We start from the raw sequence: 15,564 nt of genomic DNA, 5'->3' as shown, positions 1-15,564 counted from the left end.
TATAATGAATAGTAATAAGAAGGGTCCACAGTCCCTTGTTTAAAGCCCTCAGATCCAGATAAGTTTCTTAGAAAGGTACAGAGCACAGACAGTGTGCACGACAAGTACCCCCACAGTATCTGTTCAACACACAGTCATCTCCCCAACAAAGCATATGAATGTTACCCCAAAGGGGACGCAGACTAGAAATAAGTGCCCAGCGTCAGATTAGGTCAGGTCTGACTGCCAAACAAGTTGTGTCCAAAAAAGGAACTTGGTTTTCAAATTTTGGAATCATGCATAAGAAATCATAGACCCACAGGTACCATTTATCAGGAATTTGCTCTATGCCAGGCACTGTGCTAAGTGCTTCGTGGGTTATCTCATTCAACTCCTGCAGTAGATGGATAATTCTGTTAACAAATAGAAAACTCAAGCACAGAGGCATCGGGTAACTCTCAGGATCCCAAAGCCAGTGAAGCCGAAGGGCTAGGGTATGCACCAGAGCAAACCTTTACTGAGTGCCTGTTACCTACCAGGCATTGTTGTGCGCGCACATCCAGCCTCCATCAACCTGCCCTCTAACTCAGTCACTATGATGGTCCCCGTTTAACAGAGGATGGGCAACAGGAGATGATCTGACATGCCCAAGGTACAGTCTGGTAGACAGTGTGACCCCAGAGCACGTGTGTGCACCGCGTTGTACGAGTTCGTTGAAGAAGAACAACTGGCAGTGAGATTCAGCAAAATTAATTACCACGTTACAGACCAGAGCTCAAGGCCAAGGAGAGATTCAAGTTTTCACTGTGTGCAGTTTTCATTTGTGTAGCCAAATGAAAGATTGGCTACACCTGAAAAACAAATACTGCATATGTAAATATGTATCAACATGTAAATTAACGATCTGATCAGTGACATCCTTCCTCCTGGGTGAACTTGAATCATGAAGCCCCTGAAATGTACATGGCCCCGAAATTCACCTGGAGGGGAGACGTGTGGCCAGAGCTCCCTGGCAGAGCAGGGCTTTGAAACAGAAAGTCCTCAGTTAGAAACTGAGTTTTTCAGAGGGTAAAAGGTGGTTAGTGCATTTTAATAGACTATTATTTTTTTATTTCTAGAGTAGATCATGAGGTCCAATATTCAGGGTATAGCAGGAGATACTTTTTTTGTTCCTCAGGGGGGTACTTACCCTTATTCTTTGGGTACCCTATTTAAAAGCAGGCCACCATAAACATAAATCTGCATTTTGAGTTAATGCCTAGTCAAGTCAGGCATTTATGGTAAAGGAGATAAATGACTCAGGAATTAAAAAAAGGAATTAAATGACTCAGGTGATGTGTGTTGTGGTCAGTACCTGTACACACATTGTGGTACTCCCTGGCTTCATTAGTCCCAGCCAGGAAGACAGGGTCAAGGTCTTCAGACAGGGTCCAGCCAGTGCGTCTGGGAATTCTCAGCATCCTGGGTTTTCCCCCTTGTACTCGCAGTTTACACTAGGTGGCATGCAAGGAAAGCTGAACAAATTCAGAAACTTGACTCCAGGGAAGCAAGATTCTTTGGCACAGGCCCTGATGGGAGGGTTCGGCTCCGGAGTCCACATTTGATTTGTGGTTGTTTTCTCTTTGCCCCCAGGATGAAGTGTCCTCTTGCCGGGACAAATAAAAGATTTCTAATTAACACAATTAAGAACACACTGCCCTCCCACAAAGAGCAAGACCACGAACAAAAAGAGGGCAGCAAGGAACCAGCGAAAAGCCAGAGCCAAAAGGAGGAAGGGCGCCAGAAGCACCGGTCTCACCCGTACAAGCACAGCGTCCACGCCCGGCGCTCGCCGCCCGGGAAGCGGGGGAAGCGGGGTAGCCACGAGAAGTCGCAGACACGGTCCAGCAAACGGTGAGGTGGGGGCGCGGGGCCCAGCAAGACCCTCCCAGTGCCCAGGCCTGGGGTGGTGCGGAGACACCAGGACGGGTTTACAGCAGGGCCTCCGTCCTGATGGCGGACAGTCACCCGAGGCTCCACGAAGGAAGGAGCACAGCGACATCCCGGCAGGCTTAAGCGGCTTCGGCGGTGTAATATACATTCGTCTGGGTTTTCTTCTGTCTTGTTTGGAAGTTGGTTTCAAAATAAATCTAGAACTTACAAGTTTTCAGAGATTATTAAAATTAGTTCCAGTTTTTGTTTTTGTTTTTTGATGTGCTGCACTTGTGGTCTTTTCTCAGAATTTATAAAAACAGAAAGATACTTGTCAATCCTATACTTTTTGGGGGTGATGATTTTAGAAACCTGGCCAGTGACCATATTTATGAAAAGCTGTAGCCCTTATTTACCCAGAAATTCTTGAGAGCTCTGTACCAGTTGACCTTTAAACGAACAACGTAGGAAAATCTCAAAATCCTCTTGAATTTAGCACCGCCCCCCATCAATAACCAGGGGTTAAAAAACTGTCTCTCTTCTTTCCTTGTGCATTCTCAAACTCATTCCTGAGATAGAGCAATTTTTCTGTATTTCATTTTGGGGGGAATATGTACATTTTAAGTGGTGCTTTTAAAAGAACCTTCAAAAGTTAAAATTACTATTATTTTTATGCTATGTCTTATTTAGCTAAAGACCTACGATGCCATTCTTAGGTGTTGTACAGTTGTTTCAGAAATCTGAATTTTAAATAAAAGTGTGTTTACAATGCCTTTTTTCTGTTTTTTCAATATCAGTGTGGCTCTGTTTTTAACATACAATTATCATTACTCACACCTGTATTCTTCCTTTCATACTCAGAAAAATGTCACCAAGCACGCTCTTCCCCCATCCATGAAAGGAAGAAGAATCTCTGTCCACACCACCCCCCACCTCCCAAAGCATCCGAGCTTATGCCTGGCTGCTCCCAGATAATCACTTGACTCAGTCCCACTCCCTGCTTCCCAGCAGCAGAGAAAAACCTTTTCTAAGTGCTAGAAAGGAGAGCGTTCACAAAGTCAGCTTCGGTGTGTTGAACGGACCCACTCTGCCCCCGCCGCCGAGCTGCCTGCCACACCTGTTCAGCCTGCTCTGAGCCCAAAGCTTGGGACTCGGACCCAAAGCTTCTGCACAGCCCTGTTCCCCTAGAACCCAGCCTCACCCCCATGACTTTGTACAAACACCCTTTCCTTTCAAACACTGAAAAGGGACCATTTGGTTCATATGACTTTATCCAAGTCCAGTTACACATTAGCCTATATCATTTGTGCTAAATTTGAAATGTTTTGTATTTAAACATCTATTAGAGACAGCATAGAGTTGTGGTTTTTAAGCACTTCTAATTAAGTAAAAGTTGAACTCTATCATTTGTCTATGTGCCCTGAATTTAGAGCTCACTGGCAAGTTCATTATTCTGAAAAAGGGGGTGATCACGATCAGCATGTTCTTCCCCTCGACAGTAAAGGAAGCGTGTTAGCCTCATCACACTTACCTTTCTCAGACAACTGTGTTAAAGGACAAGCACTCCTCAAAACCATTTTCCCCTTAAAAACCTCCACCCCACTTCTGAAATTTTTATTAGAGTCTTTCAAACTTTCATTAGGGCTTCCCAGGTGGCTCAGTGGGTAAAGAATCCGCCTACAATGCAGGAGACGCAGGTTTGATCCCTGGGTTGGGAAGATGCCCTGGAGAAGGGCGTGGCAACCCACTCCAGTTGTTCTTGCCTGGAGAATCCCGTGGGAAGAGGAGCCTGGAGGGCTACAGTCCATGGGGTCGAAAAAGAGTCAGACACAACTGAGTGACTAACACTTTCACTTTTCACTTTCCTCTGTCTGAAAAACCTATATACCTATGCTCTGACCTCTGATGGGCAAAATAGATCTCAGAGCTGAGAGGTTGCTGGGTTATAATCCTGAATTTGGCTTGAGTAAAATTTGTCATTTCTTTTTTAGATTGATTTTTTAAATTTTTTTAAAATTTATTTTTAATTGGAGGATAATGCTTTACAATCCTGTGTTGGCTTCTGCCATACAACAACATTAATCAGCCATAAGTATATATGTATGTCCCCTCCCTCTTGAACCTTCCTGTCACCCCCTACACAGTCTCAGATTGTTGACAAGAGGCATACAATCCAATTCAACCATAATTTTAAAACCTAGCAAGTTTTAACAAGTTTCCTCTAAAATTTAGATGGGACTGCAAAGGACCTAGAGTAACCAAAACCCTTTTGAAAAAAAAACGCTGGAGGACTTGCCGTCTCTCACTTCGAGGCTTATTATAAATTTACCGTAATTTGGAGAATGTGGCATTGGCATCAAGATGGACAAACAGATCACTGGAACAGTCGTAGAGTCCAGAAACTGACTGTACGTGCATGTTACAGTGACTTTTGACAAAAGCGAAAAAGCAAGTTGGTGGGGGGTGGACTTCCAGGATGACAGGATGAGGACTTCTGCAGAGGGGCTCCCAGTAAAAACTATCTAAGAAACAATTATTTAGTCTCCAGAAATGATACTAAGGGCACTGCAGCACATACGTATTTTTTTATAAGTCAACAAAGATACAGTGACAGTGATAGTCTGTTTTGTTAATCACATCCACTCCCTTCCCCCTTCCAGCTCAGTGGCAGAGAAACCCCACTCCAGACTTACGCGGCCCCGAACACAAATCTCGCTCTGCCCCCAGCATATAGGCTGTTCTCCCAGAGGGCAGGATGCCAGCATTTCTCATCGTGTCACCAGACACCCGTTGCTGAGACTTAAGTTCTGAGCAAGAGTGACCAGGCCAGGAGGTAAGGCTGCCTCCTCCCATCCGGTTCCCACTGGGACACAGGCTCTACCTTGGTCACAAAGCCACTGGGAGCTCTGAGTCCCCGATCACCCTCACCCCAGCTCATGAGACAGTGGTTCCACGTCAAGAAGACCTGAAGCCACTGCACCCACCTCCGCCTCCTGCTCAGTTCCTAAGGTGGGGTATAACTCAGATAGAAGCACATCACTGTCCATATACCACTTCCCAGTTCCAGAGCCCTGGCTCAGAGGTTTTTCTAGAGGAGGAAGCAGGCTATAAAACAGACAGCTCCTAGCCTCTTCCCAAAGAAACTGACTTTGTTTTCCAAAGAACATGGACAAGTTCGCGCATAATGGTGTATTCAAAAACAGTGAAGATTGTGGTGAGAAATAAGAGGATATTGGTAGATTTGTTGAAGACAGAGGCTAAACTGAAGACTGTTAGTTTGCAGTAGAGAACTTGGGGTGGGAGCGGGGTGCTGGGAGTAGCTCTCCTAGAATAATAACAAATATCGAACACTGATCTCAGGAACTATTCCTTCAAAGAAGCTAGAATTTGATTGGTTTAGTCTCTGGAACAACTGATGCCCTAGAGCATTGTTGAAAACAATAGAGCAATTATCTTACAAGTTGTGAAGCTTAACAGCTAGGTGTGATCAGGGGAAAAGATAGCCAAAAAGAAGCCCTGTCAATGCACTGTCATCCAGGACAGCTGGGCACACTCAAGGCTGCGCACCGTTGGTTGAGAAGCAACATCAAAGGTTTAACACTCCATGTGTTTGTGTAAAATAGACTTCACTGAAATAAAAGTCACTAAACAAGCAATCAAGTAAATGGAAGGGGGGGATCGGAACCCAGAATTTCTATCCTAAACTATCTAAAATGTCCAATTTCCAACAAAATGTATGAGACATAGAAAGAAACAGGAAAACATGACTTACACACTGGGGTGGGGCGGGAGGTGGGGTGAAGCCGGCAATACAAATTGCCTGTGAGAGTGACAGATGTTGGATTTAACAGTTAATGGAGACTTCAAGTAGTTATAAATATAGTATGTTCAAATAACTAGTGGAAACCATGGTTTACAAAATAAAGGAAGGTATGCTGACAATGTTACATCAAATAGCTAGTATCAATAAAGAGATACAAACTTTTAAAGAACCAGATAAAAATTCTGGACTTAAAAAGTAAAATTGAAATGAAAAATTAACTAAAGAAGCCCAGCTTCTTGCAGAACAATTTACAAACCTGAAGTTGACAGAGACTTTGCAAGCCAAAGAACAAAGAGAAAAAAAAAGAATGAAGAAAAATGAACAGAGCCTCAAGAAATGTGGAATGCCATTAAGTACATCAAGATATATGTAAGAGAAATATCAGAAAAGGAGGAGAAAGAAAAAATATGTGAAGATATAATGGTTGAAATCATTCCTAATTTATTGAAAACACTAATCTACACACTCAGGAAGCTCCACAAATTCCACAAAGAAATCCACAAATAGATATGTGATGGTTTGAAGGAAAAAAAAAAGGCTGAAAGGCAAATACAAGGTGAAAATCTTGAAAGTGGCAAGAGAAAAAAGACTTGCCATTTGTAAGAAATTCAGTAAAGATTAGCAATTTACTTCTCATCAGCAACAGTGGAGGGCAAAAAGCAGTGGGATAACATAATCCAAATACAAAGAAAAAGAAACTGTCAATCAAGAATCTAATATAGCAAAGCTATCTTTTAAAAAAAAAAAAAAAGAAGACGACAAAACAAAGACATTACCCAATAAACAAAAACTCAGGATGGTCAGAGGATATAAATCTTGGCCAGAATAAAAATTTTCAAGTAACTCAAAGAAAAAAAAAGCTGAGAGAGTTTGTTTTTGGCACACACACCTTAATTTTTTCACCAAAAGCAGTGACCCCAGAGGGTAATTTGAATTCACATAAACAAGAGCACTGGTAATGTCATATAAACCAAGTATAGAGTGCTTCACCTATTTTGACTAAAAAGTCTCAGTAAAAAGGAAGGTAGTGCATCTCAAATGGAAAAGTTAAGAAACTAATACATGACACATGAAAAAAATGTGCTATTTTTATAAATCCAATGTTAAAACTTGGGGGCTGGGGAGAGGTTATTTCAGATAACTGAGAATTAGATGCATATTTTGTAATAGAGTGAATGCTTTCCTATTCTGAGAATTGTTATGTTTTTAAATGGTTTGATAAAATAAGACAACTCAGAGTATGCAAGAGAGACCATGTGTGACCTGGAGTCTAAAACATTTATATAGCTCTTTACAGAAACCATTTGCCAACCTCCATTTAAACATTTTAACTTAAAATATGTATATATACACTTATTCACTGATACATATATAAGGGGGCTTCTCAGGTGGGTCAGTGGTAAAGCACCTGCCTTCAGTACAGGAGACATGGGTTTGATTTGTGGATTGGGAAGATTCCCTGGAGAAGGAAATGGCAACCCACTTCAGTATTCTTGCCTGGGAAATCCCATGGACAGAGAGCCTGGTGGGCTACAGTCCATGGGGTCACAAAAGAGACATGACTTTATGTAATTATAAAATATAGTAAAAATACATCTTTATTCTCCTTTCTTCTCAAATTATTTGAAAAGCAATTGTATAAAACAACATGTATTTTTGATCCTGTAACATATAGAAGTGTAGTAATTTTGCTAATAACAACATAGAGGAGGTGAGTGAGCACAAAGCTAGATTGACCCAAAACAACTCCATATGAGTCGTTCTTGAATTCATAAGAATGAATCAAGAGAATCTGAAATGATCAATGGGAAGGTTGATATAACAAAAGCTATCAATATACTTTTAGTCGGCACCAGTGCCACTTGCTCAGTTCTGAGCACCAGACCAGGCAAACTTGGTCCCAAGAGCCGTGAAATGATGGGGCATCGGGGAGGCCTGAGAATGGGTATCTGTAGCCACTTGAAAGCAAAGCAGACCAGCACACACTCACCCATTCATTCCTGCAGGTCCCTGAATGCCCTGTACCCCTCCTGGGAAGAGACATCTTACACAAACTGGGTGCTGCTCTCCACAGCGGGAGACAAGCTGCAGTCTGGGGTCCCCGGAGACAAGGGGCACAAGATAATGACACTCATGGCTGAGGAAGAACCTCCCCAGACAGAGCAAGTCCACCATCCTGAAGTGAAGCTCAAGGTCGGGGACCAGGGACAGATGGGGTGAACTGTCAGGCAAGTCCGGTAATAGTCCATCTAAAACCCAGACACACATGGCCCAAGAGAAAACAGTACCCTCACCATCAGGGGGCCTTGCTGGGCACTGCCCCTGTGATACAAGACCTGACTGACTAGGGCCTTATTCGACCATCCAATCAGCCTGTAACACCCCTACTCTTCACATAAAGAAACCCAGTGGGGAATGCAGGATGGTACAGATTGTTTTGTTGTTGTTTAGTCGTTAAGTCATGCCCAATTCTTGGTGCCCCTATGGACTGTAGTCCACCAAGCCCCTCTGTCCATGAGATTTCCCAGGCAAGAATACTGGAATGGGTTACCATTTCCTTCTCTGATGGATCTTTCTGACCCAAGGATCGAACCCCAGTCTCCTGGATCTCCTGCATCGGCAGGCAGATTCTTTATCACTGCACCACCAGGGAAGCCCCACAGGACCTCAGCGCAGCAATGAAGCCCCTGAAGATACACATCCAACGGTCCCTAATCCCTACACCCTACTGGCCACTCTCCATCCACCAGGACCTGGTATTCTGTGTTAAGATTTATAAGATGCCTTCTGAGGCTTCCCTGGCAGTCCAGTGGTTAAAACTTTGCCTTCAGATGCAGGGGTTGCAAGTTTGATCCCTGACCGGGGAACTAAGATCCCAAAATGCCTCTCGAACCAAAAAAAAAAACTGAAACAGAAAACAGATGCAATATTGTAACAAAGTCAATAAAGACTTTAAAGATGATCCACATCCCCCCAAAAAAAACTTTTAAAAAAGCACTTAAAAAAAAAAAGACATTCCTATATTCCATTTGCCCCAGAGTCAAACAAAATTTTTGCTTTTGAGTGGCAAAACCCCAAAACACAACAAAAACAACACTTTCAGACAGTAATGCTCTACGAATTCAAAAATTCCCCCATCTTCTTTGGGGAAACAGCTAAAGGTCTAAAAGATCTACATCTGAAGGAGGGATCCCTTCCTCCAAAATGTAGACAACAGTCTGATCGCCAGGCCTACTAAAGAGGCTTCCGATAAAAAATACTGTAACCATCCCCAAACCACCTAGCCAATAAAGTGTATGAAGTGTCCAAGAAAAGGGCTCAGATATCACAAACCAGGATCACCTACCTGGCTGCATTCTTAACAGAAGGTCAGGGAAGCCCACCTTAGGAGACAGGAGACGCATATGCAGCCTCACCCCTCCTAGAACTAGAAGACTTCTTGGGGGTCTCCTGGGGGTGGCAGCACCTGGATCCCCAGCCCTGGTCTAGTAGCTAAGCCTCTACTTGAAATGTTAAAAGGAAAGGCTGATGATCCTTCTAAATGGAAGCCAGAATTCAAAGGAGCCTTTTGAGAATTCAAACAGTAATTCTTACAGACCCCGTTCTGGCCCTCGCAGACTGAGCTACTTCAACAGATCCAGGAGGCCAGCGGTGGCCGGTTAATGACCACGGGCGATACTTCTTTCCCCAACTGCAGCTTGTCAAGCATAAGGGAGGCTCATCAAAGAACTCACTCCAGGAGGGAAGCTCTATATCACTGGTTAGCAGGGGTCATGGTAACTCCTGGCATGAAAGGTATTATCAGTGGGATTGTCAAAACATGCCTGACTCTCCCTTCTCCACCAAAGCCCCCAGATAAGGACCATTCAGATCGGGGGGACATGCCCTGGAGAAAACTGACATACTGATCTCATGCTGAGGGCAGCTGGCAACTTCAGGTATCTCTTGGTGCTAGTAAACACATTTTTTGAGTGGATAGAATTCCCCGCTAGAACTGAAACAGCAGCTGAAGCGGCTAAGGCAGTAGTAAGAGAGATAATCCCCAGGTTTGGGCTCCCAGGATCCCTACAACAAATGATGGTCCAGGATTTGTATCTCAAGTGACAAAGGGGATGACTGGACCTTACTCTCAGCCCAGAGACCTCAATCAACAGAAGAAATAGATCAAATCAGATCTGGAAACATGTGTTAGCCAAATGTCAGGAAACTCTGACTGCCCTACTCCACATGTGGTCAGCTCCAGGTTAAGTGCCCTTGAACTCCTGTATGAACTCCCATTTCCACAGCTGGAGAGAAAAGATACCTCAGTCCCCTTGAAATGGAACAACTCAAGTAAACCCTCCAGTTAGGAGAAACCAGAAAAGCTCTCATGGAACATGGGACACAGTTGCTGCCTGCCCTCACTGACCCAGCCCCGGCCTTCCAGCCAGGAGCCTAGGCACATCCAAAAACCTGGAAAACCAGCAGCCTGCAAGCCCTGCTCACCCCTAAGTGGAGCAGATGCCACTCGGTGACCCTCACCACCCTCTCTGCTCTGAAATTACAGGGGCCACTCCATGGGGACACTATATTCTAGTGAAGAGGCCCCCAAGCCCCAACCTCTGGAGAAACAACCTGGGGCCATGGGCCCCTTGACCACTCGAGTGAACCATGCTCTGACCTGGAGCTTCTTTTCCGAAAAACCACCAAAATGGGGCCAGGGACACTCAGGTGCATCTGGCCCAAAGCCCTGGAGTCCTGCCTTTTCAGGAGAATGTGACAGGTAACCACTGTTTTCTTGCTGATATCTGAGCACATATCTTAAACCATCTCCTTTGTCTCCAAAAGGTTAGACAAATGGGAGCGGAGGGATTCATCACCAGCAAAGCCCATGCACAATTCCAGGAGAATAAAAGCAGAATCTGGTTAATAAAATCAAGTCTGACCTTTTCTTCTTTTCCTCCGTGCTGAGTCTAGTGTCGCTGGCTCACAGGCAACCGTGGACATATACCTTGAACCTGGCACTTCAGGCCAGGGTTCCTGATGGGTAGTGGTTGCACTTACACGGGGCTCAGGGCTGTGTGCAGAGAGCCCCGCTCCCTCCCTGCTGACCGGGACCCTACAGGAGAGCCTGTGCTCTGGACCAGGAGCTCACACCTTTCTGTTCTCTGATCAGGGAATAAAGCTTTCCTTTGCTTCCGAATCTAACTCAGTCTCGTTCTGTTTACTCAACACCAGGCAGGTGGCCCTCCTTGGGGTCGACTCGGAAGGGTCAATAACACGTGGACTGCTCTTCCCATCTGCGGCAGAGAGGAAGCGCCCTCCCTTCCACTTCTGGGGTGATGTGAGATGAAGCCAGCTAAAACAGAAAATTTAAAGAAATGCCAAAGTCTCACAATATAATACTACAAAGTTCCAGGTTGCAGCAATAAATTACTCATTATATCAAGAACCAGGAAGATCTAAAACTGAATGAAAAAGACAATCAATAGAGAACATATCAAGATACCATTGGTAATAGAATTCTCACAAAGACATGAAGCAAACATCATAAAAATGCCTCAATGATTATAAGCACTCTGATAGTGAATAAGAAAATAGAGCAGCTCAGCAGAGAAATAGAAGGTATAAGCAAGAACCAAATAGAAATTACAATAACCAAATTAAAAACTCAATAGAAGGGCTCTATAGCTGAGTGAAGAACCCAGATGAAAGAATCAGTGAACTGGTAGATAGAAATTACCCAAACGGAACAACAGAGAGAAAATTCTGAGGTGAAGAAATGAATCACCAACATATTGCTGGTGGGAATGAAGAATAATTTGGCATTTATATATAAATATATATTTATATATATATTACATGCAACTGCCATATAACCCAGTGATTGCATTTCTAGGTATTTAGCCTAGAGAAATGAAAACTTATGTTGTCACAAAAACCTGTACAAAAATATTTATAGCAGCTTTATTCATAATAAGGGCTTCCCTGGTGGCTCAGATGATAAAGAATTTGACTGCAGTGTGGGAGACCCAGGTTCAATCCCTGAGTTAGAAAGATCCCCTGGAGAAGGGAATGGCAGTATTCTTGCTTGAAGAAGCCCTTGGACAGAGGACCCTGGCAGGCTGAAGTCTATAGGGTCGCCAAGAGTCGGACACAACAGAATGACTTTCACTTCACTTATTCATAATAAGCAACAATAAGACTAGATGTCCTTCAATGAGTGAATGGTCAAACAAAAGGCAGTACATCCACACCATGAAACACTACCCAGCAATGAACAAGAACAAACTATAGACACATACAACAACCTGGTTGAATCTCCAAGGAATTATGAATGGAAAATCCAATCCTAAAAGGTTGCATATTATGCCACTTATGTGACATTCTTGAAATGACAAAATTATAGGAATGGAGAATAGATTAGTGGTTGGCAGCAGTTTTAAGAAAAGAGCGAGAGAAGGATAAGAGTGACGAGATATCCTTGTTGTGGTGATGGAACTGCCCCGTGTCTTCATGGGATGGATGCCCATGTCCTAGTGGTGATACTGTCCTAGAGTTTTGCAAGATGTTACCATTGGGAGAAACTGGGTAAACGGTACAATGGAACCTCTCTGTATGAGATCTTACAACTGCATCTAAATTGATAATTACCCCAAAATGAAAACTTTAAATGCATTTGTTAAAAAAAAAAAAGACAAATCACAGACTAAGAGAGGTTATTTGTAATACAAAACAATATTCTTAAAGGATATTTTCATTAGATATATAATTGGGGGTTGACATTCTTTTTCCTTCAGCATTTTAAAGATGTGTTTTCACTATTTCTGACCTCATTGGTTCTGGTTAAGTCTGCAGTCATTTGAAAAATTTTCCTCAGTTCAGTTCAGTCCCTCAGTCATGTCTGACCCTTTGCGACCCCATGGACTGCAGCATGTCAGGCTTCCCTGTCCATCACCAACTCCTGGAGTTTACTCAGACTCATGTCCATTGAGTCGGTGATGCCATCCAACCATCTCATCCTTTGTCACCCCCTTCTCTTCCCGCCTTCAATCTATCCCAGTATCAGGGTCTTTTCCAATGAGTCAGTTCTTCGCATCCAGTGGTCAAAGTATTCAAGCTTAAGCTTCAACATCAGTCCTTCCAATGAATATTCAGGACTGATTTCCTTTAGGATGGACTGGTTGGATCTCCTTGCAGTCCAAGGGGCTCTCAAGAGTCTTCTCCAACACCATAGCTCAAAAGCATCAATTCTTTAGCACTCAGCTTTCTTTATGGTCCAACTCTCACATCCATACACGACTGCTGGAAAGACCACAGCTTTGACTAGATGGATCTTTTTTGGTAAAATAATGTTTCTGCTTTTTAATACATTGTCTGGGTTTGTCATAGCTTTTCTTCCAAGGAGCAAGCATCTTTTAACTTCATGGCTGCAGTCACCATCTGCAGTGATTTTGGAGCCCAAGAAAATAAAGTCTGTCACTGTTTCCACTGTTTCCCCATCTATTTGCCATGAAGTGATGAGACCAGATGCCATGATCTTTGTTTTTCTTTCTTATTTGCATTTTATTTTTTTTTAATTTATTTAATTAAATTAATTTATTTATTTTAATTGGAGGCTAATTACTTTACAATATTGTAGTGGTTTTTGCCATACATTGACATGAATCAGCCATGGGTGTACATGTGTTCCCCATCCTGAACCCCCACTCCTACCACCCTCCCCATCCCATCCCTCAGGGTCATCCCAGTGCACCAGGATCTTTGTTTTCTGAATGTTGAGTTTTAAGACAGGTTTTTCACTCTCCTCTTTCACTTTCATCAAGAGGCTCTTTAGTTCTTCTTCACTTTCTGCCATAAGGGTGGTGTCATCTGCATATCTGAGGTTATTGATATTTATCCCGGCAATCTTGATTCCAGCTTGTGCTTCATCCAGACTGGCATTTTGCATGATGTACTCTGCATATAAGTTAAATAAGGAGGGTGACAATATAGAGCCTTGACATACTCCTTTCCCAATTTGGAACCAGTCTGTTGTTCCATGTCCACTTCTAACTGTTGCTTCTTTATCTGCATACAGATTTCTCAGGAGGCAGGTAAGGTATACTGGTAATTTTCCTGTTGTAGAGTAAAGTGTTTTTCCTGTCTGCGTTTTTAAGACTTTCTCTTTGGTTTTCATAGATCTCACTGTAATGTGCCTAGATGTGGCTTCCTTTATAAATTTCTTATTTGGGATATGCTAAATCTCTCATAATTATGAATTTCTATATTTCCACAGATTTGGAAAGTTTTTTCTCACTGTTTCTTCTAATATTTCTTGTGCTTCATTTTCTTTGTTTTCTCCTTTGGGGATTCCAAGTCTATGTATGTCAGACTTTTTTGTATTGGTTCATAGTCTCTGAAGCTCTGTTAACATTTCTTTTTCAGTTTCTTTTTTTTTTTGAGGAGGGAGGGACTCCTTTTCAGATTGAATGATCTTTTGTTTGTTTTTGGTCACTCTTCGAAGCCTTTACATAGTTGGTATTTTTAGCCTTATTGAGACATCATTGATATATGATAAACTGCATATATGTTAAGGTATAATGTTAAGGCATATATGTTAAGGTATAATAAGGTATAAAGGCTTAATATGTTAAGGTATAATTATAATCAAATTATATTTGGTATATTATTTACACCAATGAAACATCTATCAAGAAGATAAGGAACCTATCTATCACAGTCAGAGTATTCTCATGCCCCTTCTAACCCATCATCCTGCTCTCTTCTACACCCTCTGTCCACTGATACCCTTTCTATAACTATAGATTAATTTGCATTTTCTAGAATAATGTTAACCATAGCGCCCCAGGTGGTGCAGTGGTAAAAAATTCAATGCAGGAGATGCAAGAGATGTGGGTTTGATCCCTGGGTCGGGAAGATCCCCTGAAGAAGGAAATAACAGCCCTCTCCAATCTTCTTGCCTGGGAAATCCCATGGACAGAGGAGCCTGGCGGGCTACAGTCCATGAGATCTCAAAGAGTCGGACACGACTGAGCGACAGCACACACGCACACGCACACGAGAAGTCCCTAAATCTTGGGGCCTGCCTGATAGTGTTATCACAGGAAGAATGTCATGATGATTTCCTCCACTGCACTAACCTGGAGCTGCCTCTCCACAGCCCAGTATTAGGAACATCTCAGGGAAAGAGAAGACAGCTCCCAGGGGACTGGCAAGCTTGGAGGGAAACAGGCAGGCGCGGTTTTGTGCGGAATCAATTTAGGTAAGCTGGAGCTGAGTTGCCCAGAATCCCCTTTCTGTATGGTTTCGTTAAGACTGGCTGCAGGGAAACTTGTACATAACTTGAATGGGGAAACTGAAGTAGCACCCCTGAAGCCCAAGATGGAGGGGCCTGGGCGTGGCTGCCGATGTGCAGGCCTCCTTTTCCACGCGGGTGGGCCTACGGCTCCCCCAGCTCCTCTGAGCTCCAGGCCAGGGCCAGATGCAGCTCATTAAGGAGAGGGCCAGCTGCTTCTGTGGGTTTCCCAGGCCGCCTGGGTGAGAGACAGCACAAGTCCAGGTTGTCTTCATGGGTTCTAGTTGGTTCTTGCAGGTCTGGCTTGCCTCTCTGTACTTTCACATCTGGGTTTTTCTCTGACCGCCAGCCCTGCTGGCCTACAGCAAAGTTATGCCCACCAGCAGACAACAGAGTCAAGCTTCCCATGGACACTTCACCAGTTCCCACCACTATAAAACATCCAGTGCCCACAAAAGTCTTTTATTCCACATCACTCGTCATGGCTCTGCTTCCTGAAATGAACCCTGAGTGATATCGCCTGGCAGGCTGCAGTGACCCCATCTGATTGACGGGAGGGAAGGGTCTTTTTCAT

At 43.4% G+C, this 15,564-nt stretch overlaps 1 protein-coding gene across 1 annotated transcript in view; it reads left to right on the top strand.

Moving 5' to 3' along the window:
* Positions 1 to 2,663, top strand: part of LOC122447383 (protein POLR1D-like) — a 32,796-nt gene extending 30,133 nt beyond the window's left edge. Inside the window, exon 3 of the mRNA XM_043478013.1 lies at positions 1,612 to 2,663. Within this exon, the coding sequence (XP_043333948.1) occupies positions 1,612 to 1,876 (265 nt within the window). The 3' untranslated portion in view covers positions 1,877 to 2,663. The remainder of the gene's footprint in view (positions 1 to 1,611) is intronic.
* The last annotated feature ends 12,901 nt before the right edge of the window (positions 2,664 to 15,564 follow it).

This window comes from Cervus canadensis, chromosome 9 (genome assembly GCF_019320065.1).
Source record: "Cervus canadensis isolate Bull #8, Minnesota chromosome 9, ASM1932006v1, whole genome shotgun sequence".
Lineage (NCBI taxonomy): Eukaryota > Metazoa > Chordata > Mammalia > Artiodactyla > Cervidae > Cervus > Cervus canadensis.
The sequence above is the reverse complement of the archived record's forward strand: the minus strand, read 5'-3'. Positions and strand labels throughout refer to the sequence as shown.